We start from the raw sequence: 21,392 nt of genomic DNA, 5'->3' as shown, positions 1-21,392 counted from the left end.
AGCTCAACAAAGCCTGTGCTTCCTGTCAGCCTGTGATTAGCTGACAGTGGATTATTATCAACTGTTTTCACCTTCCTCTTAGCATGGTCCCATGCTGTACCTGGCACCAGGATCTTGCCCTGCCTCCTGAGCTTTAAGCCAGCTGGAGCTGTCAAAGGGGGGCAGTGTTAGCCCCAACTTGTGCTGTGCAGAGGCCGGCCAGCATGCACCCCACACCCCCACGCCTATTGCTGAGGTGGCGCACAGGCTCATAAACTAGCTTACAGCAGCTGAGCCCAGCACCTTCCCAGGGGGGCTGTTGGTGCTTCCCCTTTGGCCCCTTGGGGAAGAGCAGGGGAGAGCCAGAGGCAGCTTTCCCTCCTCTTCAGAAGCAAATCTGAGGGCAGTAGCTGGATCTAATGGAGCAGGGGACAGGAACCCACGTGCAAGGCTTGGGTCTTCCCCAGAGCTGTGCTGCTGTTGTAGAAGCCCTGCCCCACACCCCTGCAGCCTAATGCTGGGAGGCAGCACAGGCTTGCACTATGGCGCCACAGCAGATTAAGGCTTCCAGTGGTTGCTGACCCTGGAAGGAAGGCTTCACATGCCTGAAAGCTGCTATAGTTTCTTCACTCCCATGTAATAGCAGTTTATCTTTCTCAGACAGAGCCTGTCTTGCCTCTGACCTTAGCACATACCCACCCCCAGAAGCTGTCGATTACACACCCCTTGAAAGCCCCCTGAGCATCACTGGACAGTGATGATATTGCAGCATCTTCCTTTGGCCCCATACTGGTCCTACTGCCCTGGCGAGAGGAGGAGCAGAGGAAGGAGCTGGGCACTGACCCAGCAGGCCCAGGAAACACTGCCATATAAGGTGTGAATTCAGTCTGGAGCAGCAGCCCAGGCTGACCATGACAGTGTATAAATTGCCAGCCCATGGAAAGATCACAGGTAGCAGGAACAATTGGAGGAAGGGAGAGCAGAGCACATCTACGGAACAGCCCATTTTCAGCTGCCATCCATAAGTATTGTTACTATTTCAGGCAAAAGCAAAGACAGTACTGTCTTTACCAAGAGCCAGCTGGGTGGGGAAGAAGGAGGCTAGAAGGGAAAAGCTGTCTCAGCTGGCCTGTTGCCTACAGCTCCTGAAGTGGTGAGTTCTGGCTGGGTAACCGATGTTACACACCACTTCAGCAGGGACCAGAACAAGGTTTCCTGTCAGTCCTTGCTCACAGAGAAGCAGCAACAACCAGAACACTACGCAGTGCAGCAGCCAGATCCCATTTTAAGGCTTCACACATAGAAGGGCACCAAGCCCTGTAAAACAGCCATGCCCACCCGCAGTTGGGAGTGTTGGTCACACAAGCTCAGCTCACTTGAAGAGGTTCCCCTACATTTCAGAGCATGACCTTGAGGTGGACAGCAGCTCAGGCAGGGGCAGTAGAGCTCTCCCTCACACCAAGCCCTGCTCTAGGGCTTTGGCTGGACATCCACTAAAGCCCTCCCACACACCGTAAAACCTACAGTGAAACTCAGCTTCTGGAGGCCTGCTGGCCTAACACACTCCTCCCAGCCACAAGCAGCCCAGCCAGCTACTCACCCCTCTTCCCAGGCTTGAGTCAGCACCTAGACTGGCCTCCCTGCTGAGGAGGGCCCCAGCCAGAGGGCAATGGGAAAGGCAGCACTGCACCCTAACAGCACTAAGGGGAGGCCAAACTGGCTCAGGTGGTAGAGAGGGGAGAGCTCAGCCAGGAAGGTGCACAGCTGTAGCAAGGGCAAGGCTGCAGCAACATAAACCTCCCTCTGACCAGCCCCATTTATGTTCTTTACAGATTCACACTGCAGGGGCAGGCGGATGGTAGCGGCTTTGGCTTCACCAGATGCTGAAAACAAGAGTGTTCTTTCCCCATCACCTGGCTTTTTAGGGTGTCTCATCCCTGCTCCCCGGCATTTCTGAAAAGCAGCAGCTCCTCCTGGGCAGCTGGCCCAGGTCCCAGCCCCCCCCCACACTCCACCCCAGCCATTCTTTCACAGGGTGGAGCCACTTTCACAAGGGGAGCCTTGACACATTTCCTGCCCTGAACACTGCTCTACCAAAGCACTTGGAAACAGTCTGCCATCTGCTTCATCAGCACACTGCTATCACCCTCTCCCCCAACACAAAAACCAGCTACGCCAGCTGCTTCTCCCACCCCTGCCTCCAACCACACCAGCCAGGACCCCACACCTGGAACAGCTTCTGAGCACAGCAGGACAAAGAAGAAGAAAAAAAAGACACAAGAGGGCAGAGCCATTTCTCCTTCTGTTTGTTTATTTGTGATAGAAGAGCAGCCCAATGTGACAGGGCCTGGCTCCTTCACCTCAACCTCAAGGCCACCAGTATGATTTTGGTTACAGCCAAGGCAGGTGATGGGCACCAGGCCCAGGAGAGCTGCTGTACCGCCCTGCTGCAGGGCAGAGCACACCTTCACCCAGGCCTAGTTGGACCCACAGAGGCAAGAGGTGCTCACTATTACACCATAGCAGGGCACACTACAACCATCCTCCCATGCTGGGCCAGAGCAGGGCTGGTCCCAAGCCAGAGAGCCTGGGAGCTGATTCCAGGGGCAATTATTGCTCAAGTCTTGAGTTACAGGAATGGAAGTGGTTCAAGGCAAGGCTGAGCTTGGCCTCCCCCACTCTGGAGCCAGCCACCAGCTGCCATACAGGATCAAGTAAGTGCAGCTAAAGCACACACTGAGCACCCAGCCCAGGCAGAGAAAGGCAAGGCAACCTGGGCTTACTGTGTGGGAGAGGCCTTTCAGGCTGTCACAACCCCCGCTATGTACTAGGCACAGGGCATGTGTACTGTACTGGGCAGGTCTGGGCCCTCAAGTCCTATATGCACTGCCCCTACATTCTCCACAGCCAGACCTGGGCACAGATACAGCAGGGCAGGACCCCCCACTGGGCACAAAGGGACCAGAAGGAACATGCAGCACTGTGGCATGGAATAAGGTGGCACAAGGCATGGTAGAGCAGGAGCACTTACACTTGAGCTGGCAGCAGCAGGCAACCAGGGACAAGTCTGCTCATCCACACAGGCTCTGATGAGACAGGGAAGAGGAGAGGGTATCAACCAGGACAGGGACTGGTCTCTTCTTTTGGTCCTACTCAGAAGGAAATGGGCCCCAGGCAGCAGGGCCAGATGTAGGCACTTGGGGAAGTTCCTTTGGAAATACTGGAATGGGACTGCAGCCCTGCAGCTGTGATGCAGGCAGCTGCCTCTCTGCTCAGCAACACTAAGAAACAGCACAAGCCCTCCCAGGAGCAGGAGAAGTTGCCCATGGCTGCTCAGAGCAGAGGGGCTAGGCATGCAGACAGAGGACAGCAGGGCTGGGCACAGGGGTACAACAGTCTGTAGGCACTTGACTTGGCTAGTGGCACCCAGGAGCAGGAGAACAGGTCCCAGCTGCCTCTGCCCCGGGGCTCTCATTGGCTCTGGGAGGGCCTTGCCCTCTAGTTAGCTTTGACCTTGCCATTGGCGACAGTGCCATTCTCATGGATGCTGCTACCGTTGTGCTGGGCTGCTTGCTGAGCCACCCTGGGCAACCGTTTGCCCTTGGTGTAGGACTGGTACCAGAAGTTGGAGAAGAGGATGAAAAAGATGGTCCCATAAATCCAGATGAGGTGAATGAAGATGGGGAACTGGTACTGGCAGCTGGGCATGAAGTAATACTGGGAGATGTGGACGGAGACAATGACGAACTGTGCCTGGGAGCAAGGCAGAGCAGGGACAAGTTATTAGCGGGAGCAGGTTCAAGGATCCCACTAAAAACTTTCTTTCTAAATGAAGCCAATAGGCTCCTTTCCCACTCTGAAGTAGCAGCCCTTATGGCAAGGTGCAGTCTGCAGCAGCTGGAAGAGGCAGGCACAAGTCTCAAGGCAGCATGTGCCTCTCATCCTCCCAACATGACTGCAGCCCAGGGGCAGCAGGCTGAGCAGCACCCAGAGGTCCACAACTGCTAGAAACCCAGAGAGGGAGTCTACAGAAGAGACAGCTACAGCCGCTGACTGCACTTTTCACATATACAAGGCCCTCACAAGCCCCTCACATCAGAGGCTGAGGACACATGCTCTGCTCCACAGCAGACTCACCAGCTGGATGGCTGTGATGTGCTTCTTCCACCACAGGTACTTCTGAAAGGCAGGTCCCGCTGCTGAGAGCCCATAGTAGAAGTACATGACAACATGCACCATGGAATTGATCATGGCGTGGAATGAGCCCATACCCCCTGTTAAGACAGATTTTCATTAGCATAAGTCAATCCTCCACAGCAGTTTGCCCTACAAGGAGCTCCTAGGAGCCCAGAAGGGCCAAAAACCCTTCTCAGCATGCTGGGGCTAACCCCACTCTTTCCCCAAGCTGTGCACCAGACAGTTTCCATCTTACCTGGACCAAACTTTGCTCCCCACCACCAGCTCCAAGGCAGAACAGAGTGGTGGAAGAGGTGCAGGAATGTGACCTGTTCATTCTTCTTCCGCAGGACAAAGATCACCTGCAATGAGAGCCCAACAGCATCAAGGAGCTGCTACAGCAGGCTGGGCCACTAATTCACAGCATCTGACCTCAGTGACACTTCCCCCTGCCTCCAAGCTCACTGCCACCACACATTAGGTCACCCCACTGCTTCCAGAGCTTTAACACACCAGGAGTGGTCCCTGCAATAGCCCAGAGTGGTCTCCTTGGCAGAGATGCCAGAAAGAAGCACTGCCAGGTCAGACTGCAAGGGCTGAAGAAAGCACCTACCAAGTACACTGGGCCCCAACTCCCTGCCCAGCAAGCAGTGACAAGGCCTCCTCAGTAACTCACTCACCGTGTCTGTCAGTTCAATGAACTTGGAGAATACGAAGAGCCAAGCTACACTGACCATCTGTAACAGAACAGGTTAACATTAGAGACCCACCTCAGCTTGAACATGCCCAGGGACCAAGGGTCTCCATACAGTAAACCCTGGGGTGAAACCAAGAGCCAGCGACTGTAAGTCCTCTGCCTCAGGAGAGGCACATAGCTGTGACCTTGCTGTGCAAATACAAGCACTGAAGGTCACCCCCACTTATTGGGAAAAGGACAAGAACTCACCCTGAGGGCCTTGGGGTCCTGCGAGAAGTCCACAGGGTCACATCGCCAGGTGTACCCAGTAAGCCACCCTGCCATCAGGAACTGCAACAAGAGCATCATCAGGGTGAGGCCCAACACATCACCCACCACACTTCCCAAACCCTGTGCAGAAGGGCAAGGAACAGCCTGCAAAAGGGCTCCCCATTACCCACACAGCCTGCATGGACTGCTTTATATATGCCACACAAGGCCTACTGCCAACAACTCACCTCATAGACTATGTAGAGTGAGAGTCCCACCAGAAAGAAGTTGTATAGCACCATGAACTTCTTCAGGTTTAAAGGCTTCCTGTTGGCCATTAGCCGGGGACCCAAGGATAGTACAAAGTAGACATACGCCAGAAGGATGCCCATCACAAGAAGCGGGGACTGCATCAGTGGATAATCAGCAATGCGGGGGTCTGTGGAGAGTGCCACAGTGCAGGGCAGTTAGCAACCTCACCCCAGACTACTGCCAGCAATGCTGCTGCCAGAGTAGGGGCAAGGACATGGCAATCCTCAGTCTCCTAGGACGAGAGTGCAGGTAGCAGGGCAGTCTGGGATCAAAGGCTGGCGAATCTAGCCAAACTCAGTAAGATACAGCCTGAAGCCATGCTGCAGGGCAGCCTGGAGACCATCTGCCCAGGAGAGCACAAGGGCCCCAAAAGGGCCTGCACAGGCAAGACAACATCATCACAGGCAGCCCAAAAAAACCTGAGCTGCATCTACATCAGGACAGAGGCAGGATGCAGCTAGACGCAGACTACTTCAGGGATGACAGACCATCCCCCTGTGCTTGTGGCAGTAAGGCATGTAGTGCCACCTGCCCTGCAGCTGGGCAGAGCCACTCACTCACCTGCTTTCTTCATGAAGTCCTGATACATGTTCACAATCCCCTCCATGGTGATGGCAGTATCTCTGTGGAGAAGAAGGGCAGATCAGGCAGCTGTTTGCCCAGGACAGCAGCCTGCAGGGCACAGCCCTGCAGATCAGCAAGTTTCAAGCACAGCTTCAGAGGTACAGTCACATGTACCCAGCATTGCTCTCAGCTGATCACACGCCAGCATCCACAATTCCAGTGGAGCCATACGCTCCCCACTTCTCACTGAGCCTGGCCCTGTCTCCCCAGCTTTGCTGGGAACCCCACCATCCACCACCAGCAGTCCTCCCAAGGCAGGAGCCTAACATTTCAAGCCAGGTAGGAAAGCTTCCAACCTTAGTGCTGTATCTCCAGCCCCTTAGTCTTGCTCCTGCCATTCAGACTCCGACATTATCACCTACTGCAACCATGATACTGCCACCCATACCCACCCAGCACACTAGTCTGCCTGACCCTGGTGCAAGGTGTCCAAGGGAAATGCAGAGCTGCCCCACAGTCTCCACAGAACAGCACCTGAATGATCAGCTTTGGGCTCCTGCCCACTGATCCCCAAAAAACAGTGTCACTGGCAGACCCACTGCATGAGGAAGGAAAACTACCAGTTCAGAAACTGGTGTCTGTTTCTGATCTCCCAGTTCCTACTTTCACATCCTTGTGCAAAACCCTCCTGGCAAGAGCTACCACCCCATAACCCAGCACCTCAGAGGCTAGGTGCATCCTTCTTGGCAATAAGATTTCTACTACCCTTCCAAACAGGGGACAGTATCACCAGTTAGATGAGGAGGATATAGGGCTGCAGGGAACAGGACTCGCCTCACTGAGCATACACCAGACAGCAATACAGACATACTCTCTAGAAGAGCAGGAAGGGCCCAGGCTCTTGCTGCCTCAGGCAAGTTTGAAACACCCTGTCCCAGCTCCCTGTGCTTCCCAACCGCTCCCCAGCCTACAGGATACCAGAGCAGCAGGGAGAGCACAGGCCCAGCCTCACCTGACTCACCCACCTGCAAGGGAGGCATTCCCCACAGCTGCTACCAGACACTCCACCTACCCCTTCCTCCAGGAAGGTGCACAGGAATCACTGCTGACACAGGACTGGGGAAACAGGCCCCCAGCAGTCTCCCCAGGAGGTTTGTTGTTGCTGCCACCACCAGGAAGCACACAGCCTCTCCCGTACCAGCAGCCAGGAGGCTGAAGCCAGAGTAACCTTCCCAGTAAGGTCTCAGCTGGGAGTATCTAGCAGCCACTGCCACCCCAAGCCCTCACCAGCCAGCACCAGCGTTGCTCCTTCAGCTTTGCTGCAAGAGGACGAGCTCAGCAAAGTGCTCTTTGCTCTAGCTGGAACCCAGGCAGGACAGCAGACACTGCCTGTGCAGTGCTACCAAGCACCTACATGACATGCTTCACTGGCAGCAGTCTTCACAGGGGCCTGGCACACACCATTCTGGCTCATTGTTCTCTGCAAATCCCTGTAGTGCAGCAACAGTGCCAGTCCTGCGCCTGCCCAATCATACCCCGAGTACTCCTCCAAACTGGGGAGTGCCACCAAACCTCTGTGTGGGGTGGAACAAGCCTCCCCCTTTACCCCCACTCTGCAAAGTACCCATTCTTCCAAGCAGCCTGCACAGCCACACACCCCAGGGACACAGCTTGAGAAGTTTTGCTGTGCTTCAGAAAGTACAGAAGGTGGTTCCTCATGCCACCTTGGAGGCAGCTGCAGCAATAGGGCAAAGCCCACTCAGGGCTGATCCCCACACCTCCGGGGTACCACCAGCAGAACAGACGCTCACCTTCCCAACCCAAGGTTTCAAGGGGTTTAACAGCAAGTAATACCCACTTGTAGTATCACTGTGATACAAGTAATATTTAAGGTCCTGGGCACTGCCAAGATTATCCACTCCCCACATGCAGAGGACAGAAAGGCATAGCAGGCACTACAGCATCCTTGAGAGCCACTCAAGGCTCCAGCTGTGGGAAACACAGTAAGTACAAGTACTGAACACTGCTGAGCTTTATGTTGCTCTAATGGCTAAGAGCAAGCTCAAAACTTGTCTGTCTAGTTTCAGCTTTCAACCACTACATCTAGCTACACCTTTATTTGCTAGATTGAGAAGCCCTCAAGAGTTAGATCCCAGCACAGGCATCTGACTACCCAAGCTCTGTGTTTATCTTATCAAGCTGAATGAGTCAGCCTTACTACAGGTCCAGGGCAGAGACAAAACTCCTGCAGAGTACTTGCCTATTTTGGGCAGGCTAGGATGAGAAGATAGTATCAGTTGCCCACAAGCTCAGAGCTACATCTCACACTGCCAGAACACACTTGAGCTCAGGCACCACAGATTACTTTGCTGACCCTGATACCAGCAAGGCTCCAGTACCACTGGGGTCCTAGTTGGCCATCTCAAAACAATTCAGGGTCCCAGGACATTGGGGACTTGGGTGAGAAGACTCACACTGCAGTTTTGCCCCCAACAGACCTGCTGAAGGCTGCACAGAGCACACAGCAGACAAGGGTCATCCTGGCAGCAGCCCTGAACCCAGACAACTATCCCCCCAAGCAGTGGGAGAAGCCCAGTCAACCGAGCACTAGCACAGAAGTCCCCACCAGTGTGAACAGCAAAAAGTCCCTCTTACTGCTGTGTCTTGTGGAGCACGCCCAGCACTCCTACAGCCATACATGCCACAGGGAGAGGGGAGGCATTGGACTTGTCCTGAACATGGGTCCTAGGCAAGCACCAAGACTTCTATCAGGGCAGAACTAGCAGGATTATGCTACAGGCCCTTATGAAAAGGACTTATGAGTTTTCCACAGCTTCCCTAAGCAGAACATCCTGCTGCATTCAACTAAGAGCACCACGTCTCCAGGGAACACCCAAGGTCTTCAGGTCTTTGCAAGACCCGGCATCCACAGTGACATGCCACATGGTCCTGCATTAGACAGGAACTGAAGCATGCCTTGCTCAGTGAGCAGAGGCAGGTATGTCTCACTGTCCTCTGTCTCCCCAGGTGCAGCCACTGGCCTTGGGGTGTCAGCACTTGAACTGCAAAGGGGGACTTGTAGAGCAGGCCCAAGCATTACCTTCACTAAGCAGAAGGATGCTAAGTGCACTCGCCTGCCTGAGCCATGATGACTCCACACCAGCCTTCCTGCTGCACACAGTTTTCCAGCACAGAGCAGCAAGTGTCTGGGAAGCTGAACTCACTCCTGCCATTTCCTCTGTGCACAACACCACCACTTGACATCCCTCTGCACTTTGAGAGGTTTACCACCCAGCCAGGTATCTGCTCTTACTGCCCTCCATGCAACACTGCACATGATACACTACAGGCATTTACAGCTCAGTAGTTGGTACCTCTCCACTCTACTTTCACTCCTCCTGAACCCTGGTCCTCTTGGGCAAAGAGCTGGGAAGAGATGGGGAACCCAAAGCTGAGCCTTGAAAAGCTGAAGAGATGGCAAACAGGTCCAAACATCCCAAAAGCACCAGGAACTCTTGGGGCCCAAAAACACGCTGCACAATACCTAGGAGACCTTGCAACACATATCCTTCCACCTCTCACCAACAGGGTGTCACACCCCCATCTCAGCAAGAAAGTTCCCACCATTTGCAAGCCAGAGTACCAGGCCACATTCTACCCCAGTATCCAACATCAAGGATTAGATACTTGCTTACGCCAAGCTATGTGTAAGGTGCATATTTCCAACAAGCTATACAGCTAATTAGCGCTACTTCAGCAAGAGTAGCAAGGCCCTTTATAGCCAGCCCCAGAAGCCCAAGAGCAGTCAGACCACAGCATTGTGAACCACGACACTGACAGAGACCAGAGCTCAACCCAATTAGTTTTGTTAACAGCCACACAGGGTGCATCTCTCCCCACACAGCAGTCATCTGCAAGCGACAGACTCAGCCCCAGCCATCCAACACTCAACACTCCTACCCCATCAGCATTCAAGTCAGAAATCAGTCCTGTAATAAGTGAGAAAGCAAGCCACCCTAATCTCCCCACTAGTTTAATTACAGGCAGCACCAAAACAGTCTGGTAGGTGGCCATGGAGCTGCCACCCCAGGGAGAGCTGGCACAGGGCCCCTTGCTGAACTGGCTAGGGCAGGAGCCCCACAGGGGCCAGGCCTAAGGGAGTAGCAACCCTCAAGGGTCAGGAGATAACCAGTTGGCCAGAAATCAAGCAACCCTCATCCCTGACCTACAAGCTAGCAGCAGGGCTTCTTGCCTGATGCAGCTCTGAATTCCACAGCCTCTCAGGAAGAGACATCTTCCTCCCCAACCTCCTCATCACAGCACCTGCCCAGCTTCCTGGAGCTCCAGAAAGTAATGGCAGGGTCCAACAAGGCCTGCACACACCTCCATGCACCCAGGGAGCACACTTCCCAGCAGAACTATGGGGACCTGTGGTTCAGAAGCATCTGCCAGCAGCAGCTGTCACTGTGGAAGAGTGGTACTGACTAACCCAGGGTCTGGTGGCCCCAGACCAGGCACAGACAGGGCTGCACACAGCAGCACACACTGTGTGTGGCTGGCACCTCAAACCATCACCAAGACCTGTCAGTCACAGCTCCAGGAAGAGCTTTCCTGGGCTTATGCACAAGTGAATCCAGCAAGACAAGGAGTACAAAACCATGTCTGCCCGGAGCAACACACAAGGAGCAAGGCAGCCAGAGCAAGGCAAGGGTGAGAAGGAACCTGGCTGGCCCTGAGCACCAGCACCCTGTTCTTCATGAACTCTGCAGTGGAATCACTCTTAAGACTGAAGTTTACCACAAAGCATAGAAAAACGGATTTGGATCTCCTCCTTCTGCCACTCTGTGCCCAGGTAAAAGGGAGGGGCCTGTAACCAGCCAGTGCCCACCTGCTTCACACACAGCATCTCCAGACACCAGCTCAAGCACATGCAGACAGCTGTTACCAGTAATGCAGATGTGCTTGAATACAATTCCAGCCATCTCACTGAAGACTCACTTAAGGCACTGTTGTCCACATGCTAAAGTCATGTTTCTCCCTGAAGAGAAAAATCACAGCCTAAAGGTATGCCTGTGCACCAGCTTACAGGGCACAGAAGACCAGTCTGGCAGCAGAGCACAAGCCACTACATTTCAAGTGTGGAAAGCCATAGCAGCAGATTAGGGCAGGGCAGGAAAGTAGAGCTTTCTGGGCCTGGCATCTTGGCTCTGAAGACTCAGGACAGACTGTCAGTTAAGAGTTTGAGGATAAATACTCCCACAACTCTCAGCTCACAACATAACTACAAAATCTACAAGGAAACTTTATGCTAACACCACCAGATAAGTTTTCCTACTTGAATCACATCTATTTGTCACTTCCTGTGGCTCAGCTACTTCATGCTGAATGTCAAAGGACATGGCAAGCAGCCTGGTACCATATGCTTGGCATCAGCATACTTTGAAGTCAGCATAGGAGGACTGTGGTCACAGAGATGGGATGTAAACTTTCAAACCCTTGATGTGGAACAGCTCTTGCAAGAACTGCCTTGCAGTTGATGTGGGAGACACACTAACAGGGTGCTGCTCCTGGCACATTGGCTCCAAGTGGCAGGAAGTGACCTGTCTGAAGTTGAGGACTTACCCCATCTTCACTAAGTGTGTGTTAATACCCTGCCACTATCTCACAGTGGCTGTGAAACCCTGAGGCCTTTGGATAGCGTCCTATAAACAGATTAAGCTTTCCCCTTCCCATACTTGCTGGAAGCAAGGAGAGCAAGAAGAGACTCCCAGGTTAGCAGGCAAGCTCCACAGAGCCTGGGCAGTCAGCGTGGCACCCCACAAGCTTTCAGGAGAAACAGCAAACCCATTGCAATAGGGTACTGATAACCTTGGAAAAAAAAAAAGGCAGGTAATCAGGCTTCAAGGTCCCACAAGAGCATACATTGCAGTAGAAGGTCTATATACACAGCACACTTTTTTCAGGGACAGCACCTCCCCAAGCTGATGAGGCAACTGTTAGAGTAGGCTTTCTCCTTATCACATTCAACACTGGTTGCTGCATATTCAGGGCACTAGTATCAGTACAGATGAGAGCAGTCAAGGGAAAAAGCAGGGAAAGGACAACATTAGGCAGAAAGTCTGACATAGCAAGGACCAAAGGAGTAAAAAATGAAATAAAACAGAGTGAGATACCTCCAAAAGTGGAAAAGATATTTCCTTTCTGAGCTAACCACACTGAGCTGTGCCCACTCCCTAATGCAGCACTAGGTGAGGTGGGAAGAAGGTGGAGATGGCTGGGCTCCCTCTCTGAGGTGATGGCACCCAGCAGGCCCACAGGGTGCGTGGGAGAGCACTCAGGAAGGACAGAACTAGGCAGGCAACAGAGGACAGGCAGGGTTAAACCAAGCAGGGGTGGCTCCTGACACCTGCTTTTAGATATAGGTCAAGCCTTCCAAAGCCCTCTAGCAGATGAACACAGAGCACCCTTATCTGAAGGTAGGGCAGACAGTACCAGAGCATTCATCTCTGTGGTTTTAATAACTATGCAAGTGCCTCACTACAAGGCTTCACCTCTCTTCCCACAGCAGTGTCCATAATCATTACACAGTAATTACTGTGCTCTGTCCCATCCATGCCTGCACATTACTGGACAGGCACACCAAGACAAGACAGACATCAGAAGTCTATAAAGCAAGATGCAGAAAGGAAAGACTCCTGAAATCCCTCCAACAGCTCTGTCTGGACCAGTCAAGAAGGCCAAGTGTGAACCCAGAGCCACTTCTCACCGAGACAAGGGGTCACTGCCTGGAACTCACCGTAACATCCCCTTTGGCCCCCCCTACCCTCTGCACCAAGAAGACAGTGCAGTCACACAACCACCATCTAAGAAGGACAGGCATTTTCACTGGCAATACTAGAGATGCCCAAGACTCCAGCAGCACAGTAGAAGCACCACAGATCCCAACAGGCCTGAGGCTTAATAGATACCACCTTTAACAGGGTTCACAGTTCTACAGACAAAAAAAGTAGCATTAAGCCTGATTATCCCCACACAGGTGTAGATGGACCACTCAAACCCAGGGCTATTGCTCATACTGCTGGTCCTGTACAGACAGGTAAAGCCTCTTAGGGTTAAGTAGAAGCAACATGAGATACAGCTCTGTATGTATACAAAGCAAACCTATTAAAAACCATGACAGCAAGCTAGCTGATCTGCTCCACAGGGTAAGAGGACTCCTTGCAGCAAGGCTGGAGAACTTGCTGCCACAGTGACAGCTTACCACCCTCATCCATCCCACAGGGAAGAATCAGCCAGAAATTAAATACCCTGGAAGACACTAAGGGAAATCAAGAACCATCAGACACAGTCACCACCTCCACCACCCTCAATCCACTACAGTCTCAAATTGCATCCAGACACAGGCCTGCTGGTGGGGAGCTGGCTGTGGCAGCTGCAACCTGTCACCTCTGAGCAACAGCAGTCTCACAACTCCTGCAGGAAAGAGACCTGGCTCCTGGGGACCGGCTCCTCCCTGCAGGAGCCCAGGCTGCCTCACCTGTTTAACTGGCAAGAACCAGACTTTCCAGCACAAGTACTCCCACCATCTGACAGCCAAGAGGGCACATGCTAGCACAAATCCAATATGAAAGTACAGAAACACAGAAGACCTGACCATCGCAGGCACCACTCCCAATGTCTCCTGTAAGCTTCTTCCTAAAGGAAGGATCTCAGCCTGAGCATCGACTGTGCTGTAGCTGCAGCAGAAAAGGGGAAAGTGTTCACCTGCAACCTTCAAGGACAGTGGCAAGCATGCAGCAATGCACCTGCTTCTGATGCCAGCTTCAGAGCTTCATGAGGATTCAAAGCTGTTCTCTGCCAGGAGAGAAAGGAGACACTATGCACCTCGAATAAATTAACTATTTTTCACCTCCAAAACATGGTGTGAGATACCTCTAGATGTCCTACTCTCCTGTCCTCAGTTTTAACAGTACTTTCTCTCGTATTACATTTCTACCCTGAAGGATTATATAATCCCCCGAAACAGACTTTGAGGAAACAGAGGTGAGAATACATGGCAGGGCAGGACTGCAGAGGCCCAGGCTGTGTGGGTGGCATGGCTCAATCCCCACAGAAAGATACAGCAAGAAGATGCTTCTTCTCAAAGGAACAGGCTGTCAGCAGCAGCTCACCCCCATGAGCTAGAGAGGCTTCCTAGGGAAGAGAAGACAGCAGCATCTCATCAAGCCACAAGGGCTCAGCCAACTGCTTGACTCCCTAAACCATCCTTAAGAAGCTGTCCAGCAGGTCTGGTGGGAAGGTCAGCTCCATCCAACTAGGAATCTGCCCTGGCTGCATTCTGGCAAAAGAGAAGGTGGTCAATCTGGGGCAGCACAGCAGGATGGGTGCACTGCTGCACAGGCAATCCTGGCCTTCAAGAGGGGAAGGGATGCTCTGAAGGAATGCAGTAGCAGGGAAAGTGCCCAGCGTTATCCCACACTGCCCACAGAATGTATTCACCTCACTTCTTCCTGCCCGTGGGACTCCAGAACCAAGGTGGTCAGGCACAGGGAAAGCACCTGACAGTCCCTCTGCAAGAAGCAGCCAGGCACCAAGGCATACAGACTGCCACCCCGAAAGCCTCCGCTCCTTTCACAGTGCCTGTGTTTATGCTGCCTCATTTAGCCTTTTGCAGAGATCCAAACAAAACAGCTTTCCTAACCACCGCTTCATTACAAGAGAGGAACAGGCCCACATGAGAGACCTACAGACCAAGTCCAGTCTGCCTGTGGAAGGTCAGATGAACATTTGGCCATGGCAATTAAGCCTGCAGTTGCCCAGCAAGTGCAGACCCCCATGCATGACTGCACACCAGTCTCAGGTGAGCTTGCATCCAGGCCACTGCTGCCACCAGGAGGGTGACAGGGATCTCCTCCTCCTCCCACCGGCATTCCAGAGCGAGGGCCAAAGGGAGGCCAAGCACCTACACGAGCCAACACTCAAAGCTAACATTGTGTCACAGCAGCGGGGGAGGCCTGGTACTGCCACCCTGCCCGGAGGAGGAGGGAAGAGACATCTCAAAGGCACATTGATGCTGAGAGCTGTGTAGGAGAAAGCTTTCCAGCTGCCGAGCGGAATCCGCTCTCCCCCTGCTGCAGCAGAGTCCCAGCAGAGCACAGCCGCCCTCAGCTGCTCAACATCCCCGCAGCTCCCAGCCAGGGCCGAGTCCGGCGGCCGCCGCAAGAGGGAAGCTGTCAGGGAGCTGAGCGCAGCCGGGGTCCCCGGGCCTTACTCCCACCCCAGCGCGGCGGCTCCAGCACAGGCCCCCAGCCCCACACCCTGCCGCCGGCTGGAGGGAGCGCCGCGCCCCGCGGGACCCCCCCCGGCAGCGGGAAGCGCAGGCGGCTCCCGGCAGGGCCTCGGGGTGGGGCGCCGCCGGGGCCTACCGCCGCTCCGGGCCCCGGAAGAGCGGTGCCGCGGCCCAGCCGAGCGCCGGCACTGCGGCCAGCGGGGCCTGCAGGGCCGGGCCGGGGCTGCGGGGAAGGGCCGCTGCCGGGCCCAGGGAGGCTCCGCAACGCCGCCGAGATGACTGGGGAGGTTAAGCCACCTTCCAGCGAGCCCCGGCCGCGGCCTGCCCTGCTGCCTGCTGGGGGGGGTCAGCTGCCCCCAGCCCCACCATAAGCCCCGGCACAGCGATGCTGGTCCCTTTCCCTGTGGTTGTGCAGCCACCACACCTTAACCCAGAGAAGAAACAAACCCCTGGCTCGGGGGTCCACCTCTGCCAGCAGCAGCGAGGCTGCCCCAGCACAGCCGGGACCCTGACACAGCTGCTGGGCAAAGACCTGCTGGGTCAGAGGCCCCAGTGTTTGTGCCCTAGCACACAACCGGCAAGGAGAGACAGTCCTTCCTCCTGGCAGGCTGGGAAAGCATCCCAAGCACCATGCTGAGGCAGTACAGAGGGGACAGCTCTGACATATGACTACCCCAAAGGAGTGCAGCCAGGCTGCAGAAAGGGAATTACACCCTTCCCTGGGCACCCGAGAGGGTGCTTCACAGCAGCTGCACCAGGCCATGAGCCGGGGACTCTGGGGAGCACTGCAGCTCCTCACACCACTGGGACCCAGCTGCTCTTAAAAACCACTTCAACAACCCAACTTGGAATCCAGTCATCTTGCTTCTTCTGACACAGGCAGATTTGCACACCACTGGCCAGCCACAGGGATCCACACTGCTCTTAGTGTTATCCCCCCATCCAGGGGGGTGACAGCCTCCACCAGCGCCTTCCTGTCTAGTGGCAGCCACACCCAGCCTCACCACCTGCCAAGGGCATGTTGCAACACCCATCCCGCCCATCAGGCCACAGCCTCCCCAGACTCATTCCCCCACCACTCTGGGGGGAGGACACCATCCACCTCCTCCCATGCCTCAGAGCATCCCAGGTGACAGGGACACAGGCACACACACGAGCCTCCTTCAGCCTCTTCCACTCCTGCAGGCTGTTTAGCAGGTGTCAAGCTGGCACAGGGCCTCACCAGGGCAGGGCCCACCATTCCTGGCAGGCAAAGCTTCAATCCCAAATTAGCTAAACCCCTCTAAGGCCTCAGCACTCCCCTGCTCTGCAACAGCCTTCAGTAAACAGCCCCAAAAGCCCTTCCAGCACACACCAACAGCAAACCCCAAACCACCATCACACTCACACACCTCCTCCCCAAGCTCCCCCCCAAAAAAAAAATTCCAAAAGGACTCCAGGAAAAGACCGGCACAGGCCACCCAGCCCCACCAGGCAGAGCTGGACTCAGCACCCACCACCCCGGCGAGGTCCGTGTCCCTCCCCGCATACGCGGCACCATCGCGACGCAGCCACTCACCACCAGCCGCACCCCACTGTGCCCGCCACCACCGCTGCCCCCGCCCTTAAATATAGCTGTCTACGCCCCTCGCCGCTGCCGATTGGTCTCGGGGAAGAGCTCCGCCCTCGAGGCGGAACTCTCCCCCCCCCGAGGCCAATCGGTGCTGGCGCCGCGGCCCGCCCATTCCGTAGCCCGGCGCCTGCCGGCAGCGCCTCGCGGCTCGGGGCTAAACAGCGCCCCGAGATTTTGGGGGGGGGGGGGCGGTGCTGGATTTTGGGGCAGGTTTAGGTGACTTTTAGGGGCGAGGCAGCTGCCTGGGGAGGTCGGGGGGGGGGGGGCAGCAACAGGAGCGGAAAAAAATGGGAAAAGGCTGCGGGTTTGAGCAGGGTCTGGAGGATGGTGGTTAGGGCGTGAGGGAAATGGCGGAAAGAGGGCTCTGGTGTCAGTCTCCCACCGACCTTTACTTTCTCCAGCGCCCGTGAGGTGGAAGAGATCCTGTTGCAGTCTGATGCCATCCATTTCAAATGGGAGCCCCAGTCCTCCTGTGGGTTCCTGGTTGGTGGCAGCAGTCTGCCCTAGCAGGCAAAGCAGCAGCACAGTGGGCAGAGAGGCTGGGCAAAGCCTGGGTCATCTACAGCCAAGGCACAGCATTCTGGTCACTCACAAGTGGTGGTGCATGCACCTCCACAAGAGCTCGGTGCCAACCGAAGGCCCTTAACTGCTTACGTGGACTCTTCCAGTCTTATACTATCAGGAAACAACCGACTATGGATCAGTGAACAAGTGGCATATACGCTCATTTTTATCCCAGTGACACACCAACAGCTGCCATGAGCATCTGAAACGTGAGACAGAAAGACACCCCAGAGACATTAAGTCTGACTGCATGTTGTTTCCAGTGCCACTTCATCCTGTGTTGTCTTTACAGACTTAGCAAGTTTCATCCTAAAAAGTGGCTGGGCTTTGACTCACGCTCGTCTGGATCTGAAGGCGGTTTCAGAATTCACTATTCTAATTGTTAGGAATAATCTTCTCATTTCCAGCTTTATTTGATACATGGCCAGTTATTATCCATTTGTTCCTGTGCCAACATTGTCTTTTATCTCACCTAGGTCCTTGCCTTGGTATTGATGCTCCAATGTATTTGTAGACAGCAATCATCTCCCTCTCAGCCATTACATGGGAGACTAAACAAGTTTTTCCAGCATTTTTTACTGGCCAGCCTGTCCCTGCTCCTAATGCCATGGTAACTCTTCTGGCTGTGCTGCTGTTTAAATTCTCTCTCCTGAAGACAGGTGACCAGGAGTGGTCACAGACTTTTGCCCACCTGATGAGAATTCTCCATCTGGATACAGCCAGGGCTGCATTCACACTTCTCAGTCCCATTTTGCAGTGACAGCTCAGAGTCACTCTGTGTCTGGTTACTCTTGTAACTCCTCTTCTTCAGGTGCTTGCAGTTCACAGAGTCCCCAGATGAAGTAAAGAACTGCACTCCTGGTGACTTTCATGGCTTTTTTTGGTGGTACATCATTCCTTTACTTTCCCCTACAATGCCAATGCACCACAACATTCTGATTTCATCATATTACACCTAACATTTGTGCCAGTCCTTAAGGAAATCAATTTATAAGAACATCCACAATGTACCTCAGTAGTAACCTTCTGCATGTCCTGGTACACTCCCTCTCACCAGGCTCTGCTTTCATCTTGACCTTAAACCACTCCTTCCTATATGAAATTCCTGTGCTCATTTCTGCCTCAACATCTACCAAGGTTCCCAGCTGATTCCAAAGTTCCCAGCTCCTTCCCTGGAGTCAACACGGGGGTTTTTAACTATCAGGTTAGTCAGACATAGCAGACTATACTTTATCCCACTTTCCATTTCCTGTCCATGTGCTGCATTACTCTTTAATTGACTACTATTAACATCAGACTGGGAGACCTGCAGCTGTGTGGATCACTCTTTCTCCCTTCTTAAGTATAGGCATCAGTCGTCTTTGCTCTTCTTCACTTATTTTTCTTTTTTGTCCTCCTCTTATTTTGCACCATTACTCTATTGTAGTTGATTCGTGGTCCAGTTCAGTGGAAATCTTGCTATGTTGTTTGCCATGAAATGAGACATCACCAGTGGATTCCTTCACACTCCCTACTAGATACTTTCCCACCTTGTATCCCACATCTCTGAGCTTTCCCCAAGCATTCCTTCTCTCCTCTGGATCCACCCTTGCTGGCAGGCTTGTCAAGCTCTAACAATGAGCCCCAAATTGCACACCCCAGCCTCTTCCTGCTATTGGAATAAATTTCCAGGTCACTCTCTTTTCTTCTGCTTTGAATGGAATTTCTTTCACCTCTGTCTTGGTCCTGGACTCTACTTCCCTGTTGCATCTGCTGTCTCCACCATTATTCCTGTGCGGTATTTGCTCTTTAGTTTTTCCTTCCTGCTGCATCTCCTGTTTCTCTCCTTAATTCTCCAATGCATCAGATGTCTTTTTCCATCTTATTTCTCCTCTATTAGCCGTTTTTCCTCTTTACACTTGCTTGCTTTGATGGGTTACCTTTGTCTGCATGTCTGCCTTTTTTTACACCTCATGCTCAGTGGGTGTCTGGAGTTTCTTGGTGTTCCTCCCCCACCGCATCCCCGGAGCTGCAGCAGCCTGGGCAGGAGCTCTGGATGGCACGAGGACCCTGGTCTGCCAGAGCACCCTGGCTGCAGGCGAGTGGATCAGGCATGGTGCTGGCCAAGTTATGGCTGGCCAGCGGGATGATGCAGAGCCCCCTCCTAACCCTTGGGGACAGGCCTCCAGCAAGGACTCGACTGATCTGTTGCATGTTGTGGATCTGGGTTTCTGTCTTCCAGCCTCTTTGGAAGCAGGATAGCACAAGCACACATAGCAAAGAAAATACCTCAAAAATAAGGGTGGTGAAGGTGAGGGAGACAAGGCCAGAGTGATGTGACCCCTTGTGTACAGCCTGATGTTCCCAAAGTGTCTGGAGAGAGACTTTTATAAGTGGATAATCTGCTTCCATCTTGAATCCTGCCTGTGTGACCTGAAATCTGGGAGAGAAGCTGTTTGCAGCCAGCCAAGTGCGTTGCTTTGACTGCAGTCTGGACTGCCAAACCAGACTTGATCGCATCACAAGCCTGCACAAGGGTGTCCTCCCTGCACCAATCACTCCTGCAGCAAGCAAAGCCCTGCAGGCTTCACCTGCAATTCAGGAAACAACCTGGCTGTTGTGCTCTTGGTCGCAGCAGCCTGGGTTGCACCAGGCTCCAGTTTGGGAGAACTTAAGCTCCTTCCTCCATTGCTTATCCTGGAGAACAACACACCATTTCCACTGTAGCTTTAGTGAAGGTCTTGCTGATCCTTCTCAACATGGAGATCCAATCAGATGGAGGTGGATGTGAGTCTCTGCACTCCTCCTTTCCGTTGTTTCCTCCACCACCAGTCCTTGTCTTCCACTTTCCTCTTGCTTCTTGCAGAGCCAGGTGCACCTCTCTTTCTCCCTGTTGCTCTGTCTTGGTGCAAAAAGGAGGCATGGACTAATGTAACTTGCAGAAGGCACAAGGATGGAAGCCATCATCAGTGCAGAGGATTATCAGACTATCAGATGGGAAGGTCTGGAGGAACTAAGCAGTAAAAACGGAATGAAGTTCAATGAAGGGTTATGACCTTGGGGATTAGTTTCAATAATTTCTTCTGCATGTGATGAGAGATGCTCATGCAGTTTCTCAGTGTTGCACCTTTTTTGGTGACAGTCTTAAAGAGTAGCTTAGGATTGCCATGCAGCTGGGTTGGGAAAAGAGGGGTTTCAGCCCCTCCAGCTGCTAACTTTCTCAGTTTTTATGTCCGAGATAGAAATTCTCAAAATCCTGGCTTTCTGGGGAACTAAAATATCTTTCTGATCATGTCTGATTTTTATAGTAAGTTTATATTCTCTTAGTTACTGAATTTATAACTATGAATTTATTTTCTCATAGTCAAAAATTTCATCATGAGCTTTTTATGTGGTAAAAACATTGATATTATTCAACTTGAAAAAGCTAAAAGATAATAAAAGGACTGAATGTATTTAGTGAAATTAGACATGTGCACTTGGCCCTGTAATTTTTCAGTAATGTACCTGACATACATAGTTAGCAAATTCACCTACCTTATTACACCTGGGGAGTGAAAAGATCCCATTCTTTTCCTTTTAATGCTGAAAAGACAGCAATTTTGTATGTGATCAGATAAAAACACTGAATGTAAATTGGCTCTCTAATGTTGTCTAACACTTCTCCCTCCCGAGGATGGATCCTAATCCAACCACAACCACACCACACATCATTGCTGTACACCACCTCTGTGACTCCATGACAAAAAATGACAAGTTGATTACACTGACAGCTGCAAAACATCCAAGAAATGCTCCTACACCACCTCTGCCTATACTGAGGGAAGAAAACGCTACTAAAAGTGGAGACAGATGACACTACTTGGAGCCTGAAGGACCATTGAATTCCATAATGTCAGTTCGTGATTTGAACAAATGGAGATGGGCAGATAGGCCATGCTTGAGTGCGCATGCTTTGCTAAGCGCAGGCT

The 21,392-nt window shown here is 53.1% G+C and overlaps 1 protein-coding gene across 1 annotated transcript; it reads right to left on the bottom strand.

Annotated features, from left to right (window-relative positions):
- Nucleotides 1-2,268: 2,268 nt before the first annotated feature.
- Nucleotides 2,269-16,869, bottom strand: ELOVL1 (ELOVL fatty acid elongase 1). Its single transcript, XM_064455300.1, has 8 exons — nucleotides 16,825-16,869; nucleotides 5,975-6,036; nucleotides 5,350-5,540; nucleotides 5,102-5,182; nucleotides 4,836-4,892; nucleotides 4,412-4,517; nucleotides 4,117-4,253; nucleotides 2,269-3,732 (listed from the first exon to the last, which is right to left on the bottom strand). Exons 2-8 carry the CDS (start codon nucleotides 6,018-6,020, stop codon nucleotides 3,478-3,480), a joined length of 873 nt encoding a protein of 290 aa, XP_064311370.1. The 5' UTR covers nucleotides 6,021-6,036; nucleotides 16,825-16,869; the 3' UTR covers nucleotides 2,269-3,477.
- Between the last annotated feature and the right edge of the window lie 4,523 nt (nucleotides 16,870-21,392).

This window comes from Phalacrocorax carbo, chromosome 6 (assembly GCF_963921805.1).
Source record: "Phalacrocorax carbo chromosome 6, bPhaCar2.1, whole genome shotgun sequence".
In the NCBI taxonomy this organism is placed as follows: domain Eukaryota; kingdom Metazoa; phylum Chordata; class Aves; order Suliformes; family Phalacrocoracidae; genus Phalacrocorax; species Phalacrocorax carbo.
This window is presented reverse-complemented; position numbering and strand designations above follow the sequence as displayed.

Excerpts from the sequence above, each read along its gene's own strand:
- ELOVL1 (XM_064455300.1), bottom strand. The coding sequence starts at position 6,020 with ATGGAGGGGATTGTGAACATGTATCAGGACTTCATGAAGAAAGCAG. Across the intron at positions 5,183-5,349 it reads CACTCTACATAGTCTATGAG|TTCCTGATGGCAGGGTGGCT; the intron begins GTGAGTTGTTGG and ends CTCTTGTTGCAG. Across the intron at positions 3,733-4,116 it reads ACATCACAGCCATCCAGCTG|GCACAGTTCGTCATTGTCTC; the intron begins GTGAGTCTGCTG and ends CCTTGCTCCCAG.